The sequence below is a fragment of the Leptodactylus fuscus genome, chromosome 1 (assembly GCF_031893055.1).
Source record: "Leptodactylus fuscus isolate aLepFus1 chromosome 1, aLepFus1.hap2, whole genome shotgun sequence".
Taxonomy (NCBI): domain Eukaryota; kingdom Metazoa; phylum Chordata; class Amphibia; order Anura; family Leptodactylidae; genus Leptodactylus; species Leptodactylus fuscus.
The window spans coordinates 156,932,617-156,954,822 of NC_134265.1; the positions used below are offsets into that span (position 1 = coordinate 156,932,617).

The 22,206-nt window shown below is 38.7% G+C and overlaps 1 protein-coding gene across 5 annotated transcripts in view; it reads right to left on the reverse strand.

Moving 5' to 3' along the window:
- Positions 1 to 3,344: 3,344 nt before the first annotated feature.
- RFX3 (regulatory factor X3) overlaps positions 3,345 to 22,206 on the reverse strand; it is a 213,599-nt gene continuing 194,737 nt past the window's right edge. For 3 of the 5 annotated variants that reach the window (XM_075279001.1, XM_075278996.1, XM_075278976.1), the window contains 8 exons: positions 21,091 to 21,206; positions 20,003 to 20,157; positions 15,414 to 15,511; positions 15,185 to 15,334; positions 10,962 to 11,170; positions 8,788 to 8,941; positions 7,149 to 7,191; positions 3,345 to 3,778 (listed from right to left, as the gene is read on the reverse strand). In XM_075279001.1, the coding sequence (XP_075135102.1) occupies positions 3,513 to 3,778; positions 7,149 to 7,191; positions 8,788 to 8,941; positions 10,962 to 11,170; positions 15,185 to 15,334; positions 15,414 to 15,511; positions 20,003 to 20,157; positions 21,091 to 21,206 (1,191 nt within the window). In that variant the 3' untranslated portion in view covers positions 3,345 to 3,512. The remainder of the gene's footprint in view (positions 3,779 to 7,148; positions 7,192 to 8,787; positions 8,942 to 10,961; positions 11,171 to 15,184; positions 15,335 to 15,413; positions 15,512 to 20,002; positions 20,158 to 21,090; positions 21,207 to 22,206) is intronic. The other 2 variants (XM_075278982.1, XM_075278989.1) reach the window with 2 other exon arrangements.

The following is a 22,206-nucleotide window of genomic DNA, read 5'->3' on the forward strand; positions in this document are numbered from 1 at the left end:
ACTTTTATATACTATAATGTGAATTGCTAGCAAATCCATCAACAGGCTGAAAGTTGCATCCCAACCACTGGGTGGCTATATATAGGCAAATATAGCATAAACAACTCCCAACAGAGTATCATAAAATGATGGTGTTTTTTTGTTTTTATTTTTCTTTAAAGCTCATTATCTTGAGCCATTCATCTCAATCGAGTCAAGAGAAAAGGTAAAGGAGGAAACCTAGGCCTCTCCTGTAATGCTGAAGGCTCTCTGCACCACTGGTGAGTGGATGGAAATTACCATGGTACCTGTATCTGCCAGCAGTAACTGAAATTAGTGAAGTCCTACCCATACCACATAAAATGCCCTTTTTATTATTTGTATTTTCTTGTGATATATAAAAGAAATAATCTATAACATTTCAGTAGGGTTTTTTTTGTCTTTTTTTTTTTTTTTTACTAATAGCACAATTTAAAGATACATATGCTTAGTGTGTACAATAAAAGAAAAGTAATAGTCATTGTAGAAGACATTTGGGGGAGACTTTATTTTTGTATAATTTAGTGGATATTTCAAGGAAATTGAACATTGCACTCGGGGTGTATCGTCATATCATTCTATGTATTTTATGTATAGTCTTTGTGTCGTAGGGTCTTATCATTAGAATAATGGAATTGTGCTTCTAATTTAATAACATGTTGAGGACAACGGGCTGATCCCTATCAATCCCTAATAAACACACATTATATATACATATCTATACATATATATATATATAAAAAAGTCTCTCGTGCCCCATGTACTAGTCTAGTGAGATTTTCTTTAGTTTTTTTAATCTAAAGAATATCAATTTTCTAACTGAGTATTCGTTCCTGGCCTTTTCACATTAATTGGTATTAATCAATGTTTATTTTCTAGTTACATTTTTTGCATTGTTCAGGGCATGGGTAAACCATACATTAAAATGACTTCAGTGCATAAAGGACATGATATGAGGGGGGTTTTCACTGGACTATACGCCCTGCTGTCCCTGAAGGGCCGGAGATAATTGCAGCCATGCTGACCCTTCTGGCGAGAGAGATTTTGCTGTAATTAGAATGCCTGCTGACGGGATTTGCTTTCCTTAGCAATACAGACTTACAGCTTGGGCAGCCTTGGATACTTTAGCCGACTAAGGAGACAATTCCCACAATCCCAAGAAAATGCTACTTGCACTAAAGCAAAATACATTTAGTTACAAAATAGGGTAACGGGAGACACACGGGGTATCTGTATAGTCTTATTCTAGAAGAGCCAAAAGCATTTACTAATTTAGTACAAAATTAGGACTTTCCCCACTGTATGTGGGCTTTAAAAACAACAGGCACACCTTGCTGAAAAATGATTACCAAGAAATAAAGAAAATAAAGACAACTACTACACCTTAGCTTCAGTTCTGTTTAAGGCACCATGAAATAGGCGAGGTACTGTGATCCCTGATGTACATTCTTAAATGGCAATGGTGTGTCTAGCCACCTGTTTAGACCCTACACAAATGGGGAGAAGTTCCAATGAGGTGTGCCAGGTACACTGCCTAAAATGTATTACACGCATTAGTTTTTCTTCTCACATTTTACCCTACTCACATTAATACAGCTGACTCTGATGCCGGGGTTAAAATATATACAAGCTCCATTCAAAAAAACTTCCTTTAAAGGCACCTTGACCATTTTTTTGTCTCTTTTTTTTTTTTTGGATCCATGGACATAAATGTTTATTTCTGCCTCCCCACCAGAATCTTTGCTTATTCTTCTATCAATGAACTGTTATATAAGTGAGGGTCCTGGGTATAAAGTCACATATGGTTAGATTATGATAGTGACTTGGTATTTAATGCTGTAAGATAAAGGCAAACCTGAGAGCTACCCTAAAATGGTTCCAAAGCCATTTCTTGTAGAATTAGGTAAACAGCACTTCTGAGATTAGGGTCACTATAAAGTGGATATATTACAGACCTGTGCCATAGAAAGCACATTTCTCATTTTCATTCTTTGGTGTCCTTACCAAATGCAGTTGGAGTAAACTTTCAATGCAGTGTTATCTATAGACAAAAGCTTAAATGGTGCATCTACCATGTGTATGACTTGTAGACATTTTTCTGCCACTTGTGTTAAGCATAGAATTCATTTACTGCTATCACTTGGGATAACATAAAGTAGGTGAACTAATAATAGTACAAATACACAAAGTGCCATGTGAAAACTGGTCAACCAAAGGAAGGAGACTTGAACGGTAGTTTTCGAAATTTCAATATTTTAACACCGGCATCACAAACAGCTAAGAACCTGGTTATCAGTTTCCACTCTTAAATACTATGCAGGTTGCTACATTCCTTGCATTCTATAAATTATATTCTTCACATATATATGTGTATATATATGAATCTATATATACAGCGTAATAGCAGCAGAATGAACTACTGTTATGAAATAGTTTCTGGGATAGAAGGAACACAAACCTCTGACATTGGTCCTGGTCAATTTTGCACTTTAACTTTTTCTTTAACCCCTAATCTTGAAATTTTGTTGCCAACAGAAAATATTTCATCTTTTACATCCTCTTTTTAATCTTTCTTTCTGATGGCAAATCTTTCAGGGATAAAGAGGTTAAAGAATTTTGTCACTGTGTGTCCTTTTGTTCCATTTCATAGCATTTGTTATCAGATATGCTCAAGGGCATATAGCATTTGTGCAGTGTAACCCAATGCAAAATCAGTAGTATCCCAACGGAGGAGATGAGTGTGCGCTTCATAATCCTCAAAAATGTTGATGTTTCAGAGCATCTAAGAATGCACTTCCGCTAAGTGAAACCCACAGTTTACAAACATCATTATAAACAGGATGGATACGATTAACGGAACTTGTTTGCGTTGTTTACTGTTAGACAAAAGCCTACTTTTCACTCATATTGCAACTTTAGCGTACCACACTGTTTCATGCAGGTCATGATATTGACTTGTAGGACGCAAAAGATGAAGCTTGAATTCTCCTTTGTACAACAGAACAACAGCCAAAACATTTACCTTCATACATATAAATATCTTATCTTACAAAGATACAGGGTCTTCCCCTTGTATGTCATGTGTATGCTGCTGCAACTTTTTTTTCTCCAGTGTAAGCGATCAACATTTTTTTTTTTTTTAAAGAAGTGCAACTATTAAGTACAATAAACCCAGCAATAAAAAAAAATAAAAAAAATAAAAGAAAAATTAAAAAATTCAACAACATTAAAGAAACTACGGATTGTGGTACAAACTTAAAAAACATCATAACGATATCTTAAACTGCAATATTAAAACAAAGCAACAAAATCATATTGTAGACCATGAGAGGAAAATGAAGCTTTGCTTGGGTTAAGGTTGACAAAATAGTTAAGGTCACAATAGGAAAATTTGACAACAGTCGACCTTTAGGCATATTCTGTTCTACTGCTGTAATTTCAAGCCCAACATACATATATTTATACAATTCTGTTTTGAAAGCTTTTTATATTCACTACACTGCAGTGTAGGTATTCCCGGTGGCACTGCATTGCCTGATGGTTTGAGTGCTTGTGACAATGTGCTCGCTGTGTATTTGGTTCAAAACCAGGCTCTGCTGAACACTACCCTCCAGTGATGGCTGCATGCAGCCCACCTGGAACGCCTGACCCAACTCTGTCTTCTCCCTTTTGGCTGGGGGCTCTCCAGAATCGTCAAGTTCCTCGTCCATTTCACTCTCCACATCGCTGCCCTCATCTGCACAAACAAACAACCATGAAACTACCACAAAGAGAAAGGAGGAAAGTGTAAGAAAGAGAAAAGACTAATTGATTGTACATGTAATAAATACAATCTTCATATAAATAACCAAACCATTAAAACCACTTCACATCACATGAACAATGTCAAGAAGAAATAAGAATAAGAAGATGAGGAAAAAAAAGAAAATGGAAAGAAAATATATGGCTATTAGCTAAGACAATGGGAGAAAGCCCAAGGTTTACATAGGGATGAATAATGCAGCTACCATGAAAACCAAATAGCATACAGTTTTGGCCAAAAGTATTGGCACCCCTGCAATTCTGTCAGATAATACTCAGTTTCTTCCAGAAAATGATTGCAAGCACAAACTCTTTGGTATTAATATCTTCATTTATTTTGCTTGCAATGTAAAAACACAAAAGAGAATGAAAAAAAAGTCAAATCATTGATCATTTTACAAAAAACTCCAAAAATGGGCCGGACAAAAGTATTGGCCCCCTCAGCCTAATACTTGGTAGCACAACCTTTAGACAAAATAACTGCGAACAACCACTTCCGGTAACCATCAATGAGTTTCTTACAATGCTCTGCTGGAATTTCAGACCATTCTTCTTTGGCAAACTGCTCCAGGTCCCTGAGATGTGAAGGGTGCCTTCTCCAAACTGCCATTTTGAGATCTCTCCACAGGTGTTCTATGGGATTCAGGTCTGGACTCATTGCTGGCCACTTTAGAAATCTCTAGTGCTTTCTCTCAAACCATTTTCTAGTGCTTTTTGAAGTGTGTTTTGGGTCATTGTCCTGCTGGAAGACCCATGACCTCTGAGGGAGACCCAGCTTTCTCAAACTGGGCCCTACATTATGCTGCAAAATCGTTGGTAGTCTTCAGACTAAATAATGCCATGTACACGGTCAAGCAGTCCAGTGCCAGAGGCAGCAAAGCAACCCCAAAACATCAGGGAACCTCCGCCATGTTTGACTGTAGGGACCGTGTTCTTTTCTTTGAAGGCCTCTTTTTTTTTTCCTGTAAACTCTATGTTGATGCCTTTTCCCAAAAAGCTCTACTTTTGTCTCATCTGACCAGAGAACATTCTTCCAAAATGTTTTTGGCTTTCTCAGGTAAGTTTTGGCAAACTCCAGCCTGGCTTTTTTATGTCTCTGGGTAAGAAGTGGGGTCTTCCTGGGTATTTTACCATACAGTCTCTTTTCATTCAGACACCAACGGATAGTACGGGTTGACACTGTTGTACCCTCGGACTGCAGGGCAGCTTGAACTTGTATGGATGTTAGCCAAGGTTCTTTATCCACCATCCGTACAATCTTGTGTCCATCCACATCTAGGGAGGTTAGTCACAGTGCCATGGGCTTTAAACTTCTTGATGACACTGCGCACGGTAGACACAGGAACATTCAGGTCTTTGGAGATGGACTTGTAGCCTTGAGATTGCTCATGCTTCCTCACAATTTTGCTTCTCAAGTCCTCAGACAGTTCTTTGGTCTTCTTTCTTTTCTCCATGCTCAATGTGGTACACACAAGGACACAGGACAGAGGTTGAGTCAACTTTAATCCATTTCAACTGGCTGCAAGTGTGATTTAGTTATTGCCACCACCTGTTAGGTGCGTCAGGTAAATAACAGGTGCTGTTAATTACACAAATTAGAGAAGCATCACATGATTTTTCAAACAGTGCCAATATTTTTGTCCACCCCCTTTTTTATGTTTGCTGTGGAATTATATCCAATTTGGCTTTTTGACAATTCTTTTTGTGGTTTTCCATTGAAGACAAATTAAATGAAGATAATAATACCAAAGAATTTGTGCTTGCAATCATTTTCTGGAAGAAAATGAGTATTATGTGATAGAATTGCAGGGGTGCCAATACTTTTGGCCAACACTGAATATTCTTTACTAAATGACATGTAGTTTTTACTATGTAACAACCTCCCACCATATACAGATGTAGCAAACGTTACAAGGTGCAAATATTGCCATATAGGGGACTGAAATATGAACACCATTGTGCCCACAGACCAAAACAGAAATGCAGAGATAATCATCTTTTTATGGATATGCAAGTCAGCCTGCAAGTGCAATAGGATTTCCTATTGACAACTGTGATGCAAACAGACTGAAAATTTCAATTATGGCTAAAAGGGGAAATTCCACCGATTGCAGAGTTGGAGCATTTACAACTATCTCCCCTGCCACCGATGCACTTGCAGGAGCTACTTGCATAGCCATAAATGATTATCTTTATATTACTTCATTGGTTTGTGGCCACAGACGCATGCTTCTGCTTCTATTAAAGGCCCCCACATTGTACTATTATTATTTGAACCTGATAGACTCCTTTCCTGAAAAATTAAATAATGAGCTTGTAACATCTCTGCCTGTTCGGGCCTCTGCTCGCATGCTGCGGCGCAGGAGGCGTGTGCAGTTTGATAATCTGCTTAAAGTTTTTAGTTGCATTGTGTGAACATGGCTCTAGTCCTTAATTGGATTTGCACCACACTCGTCTTCTGCCAAGGTTGCCTCTGTTCATTTAGTGTTTGATTTTGTCTTGCCTGTGATTGACAGCTTTCCTTCCTATCAGGTTCAGGGCGGGTTCTTCCTCCCCTATTTAGTCTTGGCTCACAGTCACACTGGTGCTGGTTATTGCCTCTAGCTTTCTGGTTTTTCTTGCTGTTATATTACTTGTACTCTAATCCTTGACCTCTGGCTTCCTACTGACTATTCTCTTGACTCCGATTTGGCACTGCATCGCTCTCCTGTTACCGAACCCTGGCTACCTGACCTCCCTTTGTTGTTGTTCGTCTTGTCTGCGTTTTGTGTTTCACGTATTCAGGGAGGGACTGTCTTCGTGGTTGTCGCCTATTACCTAGAATAGGGTCTGGCAATAGGAAGGGAAAGCGGGGGGCTTCAGTTTAGGGCTCACTGTCCCTTGTGCCCCTCCCTCCAGGGTTCACCAGCAGCTTCTGGGGAATTATTGTCTGCCATTCCCTAACAGAGCTACATTGAAATTGGCCTTTCAATGACTTTTGTGAGCAGATAACATGCTGCAGCAATTTTTCAGATTTAAGTTAAACTTTGCTACATCTGTTTATATAATAGGTAGTGCAGGTTATTAAACTCATGTTCACACAATCACCTAGAATATGCCAGTAGGAGGTTGCTTTTAGGACAGACTAGACCTGGCACAGCCCTAATGGAGACGATTGTCATTCGGACAGGGCAGGGCTGCATTTTTCAACACAACATTCTACAATATTCTATTATACTGACCACAACTAAATGACAATCACATCACAGCAAAGTTAAAGACCCCGTGATTATTAATACTCCAACTAAGAGACAGACAGAAGATATTCCACATGTGTAAATGCCAATTACCTTTTTCCATATTTCCAGGAGATGTGTCATTTAAGTCACCAAACTGAAAAAAAAATGAATACAGTTTTGTAAGATGGAATCTCAATCAATTGCCTTGAAAAGAAATAGATACCAAAATTCAATTTGTGTAAGTGGACTCAATATTATCCACTAGATCGGGAGTGCACAACCTGTGAATTGGAGTCCACCATCTAATCCATCTAATTTTGGAGGAGGCTTATTTCCGCAGGTATAATTGACATTATATGATTTTCAAAAATGTGGAAGTTTTTGAAAACACAGCTTTCCCACTGCAATGTGTGGATGGGATGAGCCAGAATCTCATTCGCTTTGCAGATACTGTAAAACGTCTGGCTTTGGCCTAAGACTTCAAAAAGCTGAAACATTTATGGTGCATACCACTGAAATGTCATGAATAACATTGTTGCTCTAGGACTAGAAGATTATGTATTGCTGTTTTAGAGGCAAAAAATTCCTGTAGCTGAAGATGAATTAAATAAAATACATTTTTTTTTTACTACTTTGTTGTAATAATTTTCTCGCACCATTAAAAGCAAAGTAACAGAGGAATTGTGAGACTGCAATTCTACTTTGATAATGGATACAGTATATAAAGGTAAGAACTTTAAACAAGTTACATTTCTATTCAACAATATTAATAAAAGGAGCAGAGCTATATAAAACTTTCATCGGTGAATTCACTGTGCAGTCTTAGTATTCAGCCTTAACAAAGATCTATTGAGTCTTATGGTGAATAGGTCTAAAGTAAAGATACGTTCACATTTTTACAAATAATATGTTAGTAAGGCGTAGATAAAGTCAAAGCTGGTTGGCATTGTGCAGACAGATGGGAATAGCAGCTTGGCAGCAGTCCGATCTGATTTCCAATCTCTAACTGCATTATTAAGAAAATATTTCCAAAAATAAAAGTTAGGTGGAGAACTTCTTATGTTTTCCAAATACTTTAATTACGTTACATTCTCTGCTATTAGAAAAGCTCCATCCTATATGCTAACACTTAGCACATCTAGGTGAAGAAAGCACATAAGAACAGAAGAGAACTAATGGAACAGAAAGTCCGAATGGAAAATCTGTAACAGTGCCCTAAGCTTACCATGTATTATCCTGATGCCTTCTCACGTGGCAAAGGGACCTTTGGCCCCCACATGCACAAAGGACCAGATGGGACTATTATCCTGCATAACCTATAGCTACACTCCTGCATAAAATATCACTGTACCTGTATTTTGTCAAACATATTGATCAAAATGTTGTGGAAACAAAAATCCAACCAAGTACTCAAAATCGATGATCTGACTCACACTGCACATCCTAGAATTTCACACCCCAAGAGCACAACCTAGAAGCTCACTAGATAATACTGGCAGAATTCGAACAATATCCACAAACAACAATTAAAATAATTTACAGAAGTATGAAGAAACTATAAAGTTTCATACACCTTGCTTATCCTATTATCCTCCATTTTCATGCCTCTTTTCCAACCTGTAGATTACTGCTATTTCTGCCTAGGGCTAGTTGGAAAACAGCGAAAGCTGGTAATTCAGTTTGGTACGTTCTATAGTACATGTTGAGTTTATCTATTAATACATCATAAAACATATGTTGACTAACTCACCTCTCCCATGACGGCTATAGGGGATTCGCCAGTTGCCTGGGCAACCCTGTGTTCAACTAAATAAAACATGTATTCATCGTAGAGAAGGCGAATCAGATGAAAAGAGCCAAAGCTAGCAGCACTGCGCAGGGTTAAGTCACGAATAACCATGGAACTGCGTGAGAAACAAATGCCCATTAGGTGATTATTAAATAAATATTTTACGCATTTTCAAAATGGGAATTTCTTGTAGAATATATTAGAATCTTACAGAATAGTAGATAGTGCACTTTCTAAAAAGACTAGGCTGTGTGCTGGATATAATGTGTGTTGTAACCAATGCTATAGCTGGCCATACATATATATTGGCCAATTTCTCCTTACACAGTTACTACTTCCTAACTTCTCCCCAACACCCATGAGCAGCCAATTTCACACCCTGAAATTGGAAGGTGCGGCTGACATCATGTAATGTGTATAGCTAGAAATCCCTGACTCAGTGGTATCGCAAGTCTCCAACTTTAATTAGGTTCACAGAAAACAGAATGGAGACACTAATGAAATAAAACTTCACTTTTATTAATATTCCTTAAAAAATAAAGGCTAAACTCAAAGGGCTAAAAATTCTTATTATACCGCCCAGTCATCAATAGTACTCCAGAATGCAATAGTACTGCCTGGTCAAAGACAGTTGAAGTGCTACCCCTAAGGGTATGTTCACACAGAGTTTTTTTGCAGGCGGATTTTGACGCGGAATCCACCTTACAATCCGCCTGCAAAAATGTCTCCCATTCATTTCAATGGGAGTCCCTTGCTTTTTTTTCCCGCTAGCGATTTTTTTTAAGCTAGTGGGAAAAAGAAGCGACATGCTCTATCTTCCCATGGATTCTGCGGCTGAGTCAGCTGCAGCGTCCGCGGCTTGAGACTCCCTTCTGTTTAGGCCCATTTATTTGGGCCTAATCAGGAGCGGGATGTTGATGCACTGCATCGGCATCCCATTGCAGCTAGCCGCGCGGAAAAGTCACATGGCAGAAAAGGTTTCTGCCGTGTGAACGTACCCTAAGAAAGGCTAGGATGCAGGATGCATGGACTCCTCCTTTCCCAACTCAGATATAGGTTTCACCACAAATCTTTGCTGTCTTAGATGTAGCAGCCTCACAATCCTGTCATAAATGGATACTTCAACTAAGGGAAAATGTCTAGAGCCCTTAAATACAGCAACTCTCCCCGTGTCCAGAGACTACTGACCTTATGCAACACCAACAGGACTGGAGAGAGGCAGGACTCCAAACAAAGACCCACAAAATGTCTGGCTGAACAAATACTTAGCACCTTACGCGTTTCCGCAAAGAAAACTCAGGGGTTCAAACAATAAGAAGCAGTAAAAACTGCTGTTTATAACAAATCAACTCTGCACAAATAAACGTGACCGCTCTGATACCGCTGGGAGATTGCAGCACATCATCTTGGACCAGGCGGTACTGTTCCATTCTGGGATACTACTGATGATCAGGCTGTATAATAAGAGTTTTTAGCCCTTTGAGTTTAGTCTTTATTTTTTAAGGAATATTTATAAAACTGAAATTTTATTTCATTACTGTCTCCATTCTGTGATCCTAATGTATATGGCTACCTTAATAGTTCCACTTAACTAGAAAGCTGATGGAAAGGACCTTATGGCCAGTGTGAATAGAGCCTATAAAGGTGGTTCTTTAGTTTTTAACAAAACAGTGTAAGATCTTTAAAAGCAAACAACGCAATTTCAGAGCAAAGTGTCATATAAGCAAGAAATCAGAACCCTGGTGGATCTTCAAGAAAACTGATCACTTATTGCCAGCTGCTCTCTAGGAGTTCATGAAAGGAGACTCTTTGCCATTAGATAGTTAGTTAAGTTGGGATTTTCCAAAGTGGACATATTTAATGAGAATTATCATGCAGAGCAAACATACCTTTATATACAAGAATTCATTCTGAAAAACATCTTACCATGGACTAGTTTCTTTTCACACTTTGATAAAATGACAGTAGAAACATATACTGAAAGAGCAGAGGCATTCTACTTTCCTTGCTAGTAATTTAGAAAGTTTTATTCTTATTCCTTTTCTGGGATGTATTCCTAATAGGTCTTAAAAATTCACAAAAGTAAGCCCATGCTATGTAGAATGAGCCCCAAGAAAACATTATAATAGCATTACCTGTAAAATGACCATTTAAGCAGAAATTGCCGAGCTGCCTTAGGAAAGCTGGGTCTCCCTTCATATGGTTTCAGTGCTTGTGTCACCACATTATCGAGCCAGGCAGCCCACTGCTCCAAAGTGCTTTGCTGCTGAAGAGTCATTTTGAAGTCTGTTTCTAGTCTCTGCACCATGTTGTCATCACACTGGCACACCCAGGAAGCCTGCTCCTATCACAAACCACGGCACGGTTACATTTCATGTATCACAATCATAGTGTTTCTATCAAGTGCAAACATGATACCATGATGACAGTATAAACTAAATCTAAGTTATCATATGGAGTATTTATTATACAATGAAATGTGAATGCATATTTCAGGCGTTCATTCTCAACCACTGTCATGTGCAAACATGTCCTGTACGTAGAACACCAACTAGCAAATACTCATTATTTCCTTATATTCATTATCATACTCAATATTCATTATTAATCGCATCTTTCATGTGGGGTATCTTGAGATTAAAGTAAAGATATGTAATCCATATAAAGATAAAAATACAGAGGATTTACCTAAACAAGAAAAACTCATTTCTTTTAATTTGTGTTTTAGTCTTCATTGGTAAAAACTAATAACACATATAAGGCCTGGTTCACATCTGGATTTGGTATTCAGTTCGGGAGTCCACTTGGGGACCCCCAAACAGAATACCGAATGCATTAAAAAGCGGTGAGCATTGAAAGTACACGAACCACATAGACTATAATGGGGTCCATGTGTTTTCTAAGCGGTGTCCACATGAGTCATGTGGAGAGAAAAGTACTTCAAACAGCACTTTTCTCTCCACATGACTCGTGCGGACACCACACGGAAAACACACAGACCCCATTATAGTCTATGGGGTCCGTGTGCTTTCATTGCTCACCGCTTGTCAATGCGTTCGGTATTCCATTCAGTGGGGATCCCAACGCAGTTGTGAACCGGGCCTAACATACTCATTTCTAAAAGGGAAGAATTGTAACAGTCCAATATGGAGATGGCTAGTGATGCACAAAGTAAGCCACTATATCTTCACATCCAGTTAGGTGAAAATGTCCAGTGCATGTTCTGGGAAGGCTCCTGGCACATGCCCTGAACATAGCTATAGCCGCTCAGAGGTCTCTTTGGCCTCTGGTGGGTTGGTTAGCAATGCAGGATATGTTTCTTGTGCACTGTTGTCATGGCTGACATTACTGTAAGGCCATACAGAGGCATACTTCCGAGGTATACTTTCCTTTAAGGCCATACAGAGGAAGACTTTGGAGGTATATTTTATAATAAGGCGAAAAAGAGACAGACTTCTGAGGAATACTTTACAAAATACATTTCATATATACCTCCAACGTACAGACGAAATCAACATAGCATAAGGCTAAGGCCCCACATAGTGAGGCGCAGACAAAAAGCGTTGTGGGAAAAACCACGGCGGAAATACACTGCAGCATTTTTCACTGAAAATCTGCAGCGTTTTCCTCTGCGGACTTTCTGCTTCAATTACACCTATACAAAAACACTAGCATTTCCATAGATATAACTGACATGCTGCCATTTACAAAAATGAGACGTTTTTTGAAATCGTAGCATGTCAGCTGCGGATATTTTTCTGCAATGTGTGGATGGGATTAGCCAGAATCCCATCCACTTTACTGGTACTGTAAAACACTGATTTTTGACACGCCGTTTCCGCCGCTGCAAAATTGCGGCATTTAATCTGCGAGATGCCTAGGCCTAACTTGATGAAAATTTGCAGCAAGGTGACTTCTGCATCGTAAACAACACAGGCCTCAGATTTCTAGGCTTGGAGGTGTTTCAGGATCTCTAAAGCTCCATGTAAATAAAAAAATTATAAAAAATAAAAAATGAAACAAATGAAAAAAAGATTTTCTATATCTGTTATCCTACTAATATTATAAGTGTGAAAGTTTGTGTGTTTGGATGTTTGTGAGTTTGGATGTTTGTTCCTCAATCACGCTAAAACGCCTGGACGGATTTGCGTGCAATTTTCCACAAACATAGTTTTCCCTTAGGATTGAGTCACAGGCTACTTTTGGTGCCACTAAACAACATGGCTTCCTAGCAGGAGACTCACAAAAGCAGGACTCCTAGCCCCAGCTATAGACTCACACACACTGCCTGGCATTTCCTGCCTCAACCTGCCTGCACACTCCTTACTGTCACCTCAGGAGTAGCCTCACTCTACTCACTCACATAACACATCACATTGTCTGTATCACTACATACACAACACATCACATTGTCTGTATCACTACATACACACTCACACACACTGCCTGGCATTTCCTGCCTCAACCTGCCTGCACACTCCTTACTGTCACCTCAGGAGTAGCCCTCACTCTACTCACTCACATTTACATATAGCTTTCCACTATATAACACATCACATTGTCTGTATCACGACATACACAATACAACACATCACATTGTCTGATACAACACATCACATTGTCTGACACAATACAACACATCACATTGTCTGACACAATACAACACATCACATTGTCTGACACAATACAACACATCACATTGTCTGTATCACGACATACACAATACAACACATCACATTGTCTGTATCACGCCATACACAATACAACACATCACATTGTCTGTATCACGACATACACAGTACAACACATCACATTGTCTGTATCACGACATACACAATACAACACATCACATTGTCTGTATCACGACATACACAATACAACACATCACATTGTCTGTATCACGACATACACAATACAACACATCACATTGTCTGTATCACGACATACACAATACAACACATCACATTGTCTGACACAATACAACACATCACATTGTCTGACACAATACAACACATCACATTGTCTGTATCACTACATACACAACACATCACATTGTCTGTATCACTACATACACACTCACACACACTGCCTGGCATTTCCTGCCTCAACCTGCCTGCACACTCCTTACTGTCACCTCAGGAGTAGCCCTCACTCTACTCACTCACATTTACATATAGCTTTCCACTATATAACACATCACATTGTCTGTATCACGACATACACAATACAACACATCACATTGTCTGATACAACACATCACATTGTCTGACACAATACAACACATCACATTGTCTGACACAATACAACACATCACATTGTCTGACACAATACAACACATCACATTGTCTGTATCACGACATACACAATACAACACATCACATTGTCTGTATCACGCCATACACAATACAACACATCACATTGTCTGTATCACGACATACACAGTACAACACATCACATTGTCTGTATCACGACATACACAATACAACACATCACATTGTCTGTATCACGACATACACAATACAACACATCACATTGTCTGTATCACGACATACACAATACAACACATCACATTGTCTGTATCACGACATACACAATACAACACATCACATTGTCTGACACAATACAACACATCACATTGTCTGACACAATACAACACATCACATTGTCTGACACAATACAACACATCACATTGTCTGTATCACGACATACACAATACAACACATCACATTGTCTGACACAATACAACACATCACATTGTCTGTATCACGACATACACAATACAACACATCACATTGTCTGTATCACGACATACACAATACAACACATCACATTGTTTGTATCACGACATACACAATCACATCACATTGTCTGTATCACGACATACACGATACAACACATCACATTGTCTGTATCACGACATACACAATACAACACATCACATTGTCTGACACAATACAACACATCACATTGTCTGTATCACGACATACACAATACAACACATCACATTGTCTGTATCACGACATACACAATACAACACATCACATTGTCTGTATCACGACATACACAATCACATCACATTGTCTGTATCACGACATACACGATACAACACATCACATTGTCTGTATCACGACATACACAATACAACACATCACATTGTCTGTATCACGACATACACAATATAACACATCACATCACATTTGCTAGCGCACCAAACTTTTTAAAGCACTTTTACAGTTTCACACGTCTGTGTCCGCCCAATTCTCAAATCACCGCAGACGAAGTCGTGGGTAAAAGCTAGTAGTTTGATAAAGGAATTATGGCAGGAATGTGGCAGTAACTTTTACAGATCTACTATTACCTGGACATTGGCAAAGTCTACACGGTTGAGGTCATTAAGCATCTGGTTAATCTGAGATGTGTTCTGCAGCACCGCACGCGCTGCCTGAGCCAAGTGATTGAGAGATGTGTATCTTCGCAGAGTTTGAGCAAAGGCACTTACAGCAGCAACCTATCAAACCAAAAAGATGTCAAGACTAAAGCTCTATTGGTAACTTGTATTCTTCCTATTTGTACAGAAACTCACTCACCTTGGTTTGTACCATTCTTTGTGGAATATTACTCATGGCACTAGAGAGCCAACCTTCAAGGCTTTTTGCAAAGTTCCGAACGGCTTGGGTCAAGGCACCTGAGGAAAAAGTAAAGTTATGTAAAATAAAGTGCATGTGAATAACAGAAAACATCATGAGCAAATCATTGTCTAACTTTTTTGTCAATTTCATGAAGTGTTAGAGGGGTTATACCACAAAAACTATCTGACTGCTAACACGCAATCCTGAGAACACTGAATGTAATGCTAGATGCAAAATGAACACCCTCGTTCCATTAACTTGTATAGAAGCAACAAAATCTCTGATACTCATTGAAATTAATGGAGCAGGGGTGAGAATTTTGCATCCACTGCTACATTGTGAACAGGAGCAAAGTGCCTGTGTTTTTAGGGCTGTGAACTGAATTACAAAGTATATCTGCATTATATAGTAACTAGGCCAGGTATATAAGAAAAATACTGGGAACTCTTTTAAAACGGAATGATATTACAAACAATGCGTTAACCTTATCACAGTTATGCCAAGGACGGATCTCATACCTCCTGACAGGAATATCTCTAAAGATATGTGAGGTATGTCCTTGCCAATAACACTCTATCACCAGATGCACTTACAGCTCCTCTGCTTTAAAATAGTATCTGAATTGTGGTTATATCTGCTATATAACTGGAGATACAGCCAACTGAAGACATGTGAGAGTGGGAGCTGCCAGTATATACAGGCCCTACTCTACCATAATAGCAAGAATAATTATCATTAGAGATAATGCTGAATACATATCTGTTCATCTCTTTATGCCCACTGTCTTTCCCCATTTAAAAGGCATTGTATAGAGGGATAGAAAATTATATTCCTATGAAATGTCCAATTTAATTTACATGCAAAATTTGGTTGTCTCTTTCCTGCAGTGTAGATTTCAGATATAACTCATGCCAGTTTACCAGCCTTGCCCGTCCCGTTCTGCCCACTTTTCTGATGAGTAGGACAGAAAATGGCACATTTTTGTCACAATTGCGCATGGGTGAAAAAAATTATGCCACTTTTGCATCAGAAAACTTAATGAGTCAAGGTTTGCTACATTTATGTGCACCAATATCATCAACATCAAAAAGAGCTTAAACTGAGATCCACAAGTTTTTTTTTTTTTTTTTTATGTAGATTGTGAGCCCCATATAGGGAGCACTATGTGCATTTTTTTTCCTATCAGCATGTCTTTGTAGAATGGGAGGAAATCCACGCAAACACGGGGAGAGCATACAAACTCCTTGCAGATGTTGTTCCTGGCGGAATTCGAACCCAGGACACCAGCGCTGCAGTGCTAACCACTGAGCCACTGTGTTGCCCCTAGATCCACAAGTTTTTTGAGGAGGGGAATTACTAAATTGCCCTCCTCAGAAAACTTGAGGATGACAGTATAAGCTCTTGTTGATGTTAATGATATTGGTGCACATAAATGTAACAAGCCTTGACTCATTAAATTTACATTCCGTTTGTAATTTCCAGCTTGGATGTATATTTTAAGGCATTTGTAAAAATTATTTGAGTTAAAAACTTACATTAGGGTGGACATCAACAACCCAGCTAGACAACTGCAATAGTCAGGTTGTCTGCTTTCATAAATATTTACAGTTTAGGGGTGCAGTTACTTTTTAAGGTGTGTAATCCCTATATTTTATAGGTTGTTACTTTTCCAAAACTTCGAACTTTAAGGTCAGGTCCCCATGTCTTGGCTGTGGCAGAAATGCTACAGAAAAAAATGCTGCATTTTACAGTTCTGTAAAGTGGATGTGATTTTGGTTAAACCCATCCACACATTTCAGAAAAAAATCCACAGCGGAAAAGCGCAGAATGTCAATTATACCTTCAGAAACACTGGTGTTTTCTATATAAGTATAATAGGAGCAGAAAGTCTGCAGAAGAAAACGCAGAGAAAAACACTGTGGAAAAATGTGGAATGATCCCGCAGCGGTTATTTCCACAGCGTTTTTGGCTGTTGCTTGCTAAGTGTGTGGCCTTAGCCTAAAACAGACTTTGATCCTTCCAGTTCTTATGATTTTAAGAAGAAATGTCCATGTAGACACCAGCTTTAATAGTATGTATGTATTTATGATGCATATATTTTTCTGCTTGGGTCACGCTATTAGCCCATATCAATGTCTATGCATATTTTTTTTTATTAAATACCCCCCCCCCCAAAAAAAAAAAAAAAAAAAAAATGCTGTGAATCAAAATTGGATGATGACCCATGTATGTACTGAGAGGCATTTTTATAATCACCATGTGTCAGAAAATATATTGATATTGGGGATTAATATACTTTTTATGTTGAAGTTTATGTATTATTTTTATATTTGAAAAATGTGATTTTTTTCCTGGCAACCTGAAGCACAAAATACCCCAAACCCCTTAGCCGAGACAGGGTTAAACAAATCAATTAGATCTTCTGATATTCCTGTTTTAGTGAATTACTTTATTGAATAATAATCATATATTCTTGAAAAATATTCAAGTGGGTAATAAATAAGTGGGTGTTATTTTTAAGAAAATATGCTCTACATTCCTTATATTATCAGGAATACAAGTATGTACTAATACAGACATTTCCGGAAAGCTGACAGGTCCTTATTCCTCAGCTTGTGTGATCTAAAGCCTCGGTACAAACACGACTTTTTGCATTCTCATAAAGTGCATTATAACATATAGGCATGAAAGGTAAAGGGTACAAAAAAAATCCTTGGTGAGTATTAAACCATCACGGCTTCTCTTTTTGAGGTAGCAGACGAAGGTCATAAGTCTGGTCAAGTAGTGGAAAGCCGTAGGCGTTAAATCGTTCTGTGCTATATAGCATGTAATAAGCCCTGCACAACACAGACATGCACATCAAGTGAAAGCAGCTTTGTTTGCCACAAGGTTCTTCGGGATTACTGCTCTTCACAAAATCACATTGACTTTCAAATTCCTGCTGCTTGGCTCACGGGCAGAATAGAGACACGGGCTGCAGCAAAATAATGACTGGAAGGACAAAATATTGTAACCAGTACGCTGGAAGCACAAATACTACATTTATGGAAAGAAAAAGAAGATTATCTGTAATCTCCATTAGTAAGATTACCTGCATTTGACATGGATGGTGTACATGTTTACAGAGCAAAAAATGTTCCAGCAACACAAAGAATATAATTAGAGCCCGCTGACCAAGCATTATGTAGGAGGATTGGCTAGTGCGCCAGTGGAAGCTACCGTGCCAGCTGAGTCACACCTTGTATTTGCACATCAGAGCTAAGAAATACGCATAACACAGTCGAGGCCACAAGTTATTGTATCAATTGTGTTCTACCAGGTATGGAATATGACTAGGTTGTGACACAATAAAATAAACCAACCCACAAATCATAGCACCTATAAATACACATGAATGCCTGGAAAACAGGAAAAATTGTACGCAATTACAACACCAATGTGCTGGACTCATGGAAGGTTGTGGTTGTAATTATAGAAAAAGCACTACATGAATGCTATTGGCAGTTAATTTGGTTTCAAGATATAATAGAGGTAGAAAAGCTGAATTCTTTGATATATAGGTTTATAGAATTCAGAGTAGTATTTATAAATAAAAGGCAGAATTAATCCTGACAGAACTCAGAGGAGAGAAAGTAAGGGGGCGTTCACACTTGCGCCCCTCTGTGCCCTGTGTCATTCTGCCGGGGATTCCGTCCTTGGCGCCGGAGATACTGGATAGGGGACAGTTTCCTGATGGCCAGTTTTAAAACCCATTAATTTGAATGGATGTTAAAAGCAAACCGCCGGTGTCCGCCTGCAGCCTCTCCGCAGGGAAACCGTTTTTCTTTGGCCGGACACAAAGTCCTGCATGTCCAACTTTGTGTCCGGCCAAAGAAAAACGGTTTCCCTGCGGAGAGGCTGCAGGCGGACACCGGCGGTTTGCTTTTAACATCCATTCAAATTAATGGGTTTTAAAACTGGCCATCAGGAAACTGTCTCCTGTCCAGTATCTCCGGCGCCAAGGACAGAAACCTAGAGGAATGACACAGGGAACGTCCCCTAAGTCCTGCTTATTCCACCCGCATATAATGATTGACAGTTTCCCCTGTATCGATGTATGTACAGAGAAGGATGTCATCACTGTGTGTGGCGTAAAAGCAGGACTCTCACTCTCTCTCCTGGGAGTCCTGCCAGGATTTAATACAACCGAATGTCTTATTTACAAAGTCTCTCTACTTACATTTGCACATTTCCAAAAAAGTGAGTGGAGTTTCAGAGATTATGTTTCACACAGTCAAATATCATCAAAATTTTTCTAATTGCTAAACATATTTATATGTCTCTGAAAGCCAATGTGAACACAGCCTAAATCTCTAACATAGCAATCTAAACAAAAGGCCAATCAAATTACTGTTGTTTTACTTGGAACCTCATGAGATGATCTTATGACATGTATCAGTGATGTATCATAAAATGGGTTCGGGTTCAATTCCCCTTTTGAAATACAGAGCAACTTAGGTTACTCCATCTTGTGTTAGAGTCCATTGCATACATTCTATTTAACTTACTAGGAATTGGTCTTAGGACATCGGGAATGAGGATCTCCACCAGAGCTTGGTACATCACATGGTCACAGTTGCACATCCACTTCAAAATAGATTCATTTTTGCACAGCAAAATCAGCTTTGATTTTGGCAGTCTGCTTTCCATTTCACTCAGGTTGCTGCCATAAAAAAAGAGATAAAGATGGAAAAATTATAAGTACACAATAGAATACCAAGGGATACAACAGACATGAACATGTAGGTTTAGTTCAAGGCAATAAAAACCCAATCCATAAATTGACAACTAAGGGATAATGTAATGAAAACAAAGCCACTATCCTGTATGAGTAGTATCATTATTGACTCCATATACCTGCTAAGGATTTTTAGGTTCCATCCTACCCCGTCACAGTTTTACCTCTGAGCCTATATTAGTAAAATAATTTATAGAGAGCACCTTTACATTTCTATATGATCTTATTGTGGCAGTGTAACTGATGAAGAAGCTTGTTTTTGCCACTGGAGGTTGTGAAAAAAAAAAATCTGTATTTTACCCTAGAAAAGCAGGGTGGAAAAGAAAAGTCTCTGGAAAGCTGGGTATTTCATTTGGTTAGCGGACAAGTAGGTTGTTAATGAGGTCACTTAGTAGCCTTGAGAGCTCTGCAAGTAATGTGTCAACCCTCCTCATAATGCTCCCTGTCTGGGGAAGATAGGTTGTACCAGGGGAGCTAGAACCATGTGTGCTTGTGGAGATACTGGATCGTAGGTCCATGGTCTCATAGTGAGGGGCACTGTGTGTTAGCTAGGAGCAGAGTATTTCTTTTGTACTGTTATATACAGGCTGTTTTGCTGGGAAACAGAAGAATACAGCTGGCACAGGTAAGTTTAAACCAAATTCACTGTACAAAGTGAGAATATATTGGAGGTTTCTGATGTGCCAACCATCTGGAAGAAGAGAAGGCAATCCCATGAGCTAAAATAACCCCCGAGTTGTCACACTATATATTTTATTTGATAACTGAATTAAACTTTGTGTCCTAGCAAACATAATACAAGGTACACAGTGTAAAATAAGGAAAGGTCTATTCTGGAATGAACGGTTCTTTACTTACCCAGTTTCTGTAATGGTGGTGCCATCAACTGTCGTGGTCGGAGAGTAACGCCAAAAGGTTTGCCACAGTTTCTCAATCAGACTAAACTGCAGGTTTACCACAACATCCAGTATTGCCTAAGTTGCCAATGATAATAAAATCAGCATATAATGAATCAGAGTAGCTACAAATATTAATAGTAAGTACAAATATTTTATTCCCAAAGCTCCAATTTCACGGTGTGGGAAGATGCTTAGAATTCAGGTTACGGTATATGCGGCCACACTTCTGTATGGTGTTTTATGTTGTAAACTGGGTGCAGTAAATTTTAACCATTAAAAAATGATCAGGAACTTCACGTTAGCTGCTGGAGCCCTTGTATATTAATTGTATTAAATAGGTTGTCTCATAGGTTTTTTTTTTTAAACTTTAATTTATTTCATTTTAAATTTATTTCTAATTTTCATTGTATCAATTGAGATACAAAGAAAAAAGCAAAAATAGATTCCGATTCAGCAAGCAGCACAGTACTAAAAATATACGGGAATTACTAAAAGTCTAGAGGAAATTTCTTTAACAAGTTCCAAATATTTAAAGAGGTACTGGTTGCCCCTCAAGTTATAACACTTAAGGTCATACATGAATACATTTTTAACCTTTCTTTCCAATACCTTAATGGAAGGTGACCGAAGAAAGCCAATTAGCTTATCAACATACTGACAACATACAATAAATCACTTAGTTTGTTGCAGGAGGTAATAAAGATACTTGAATAGTTTGGGGCATTGGCAATACAATTAAACCAATTGACTTCAGAGTCCAGATATTTAGGATATACTGTATGTCTGCCTGTCTTATGATATGTATATTGGAAAATTGTACAACTTTTCATTATACAAGCAATATTTGTCTCTTAATATTGGTGTCAGGATTAAGGGACGCCACGGCCTTCCTGCTATGTGGTGCATGCTCCGGAGGTGTGCCAGAGACTCCTCTGGCTGTATTTAGTACATTAAGGGGTTAAATTGTCTCCTTGGTGCCTGTTTGACTGGCAGACTGTCTGGCCAGTCATTCCTATCTGTGATGGGTGGGGTTTGTATCTCTGTTCCTATTTAGGTCCCCTCATATGTCTGTTAT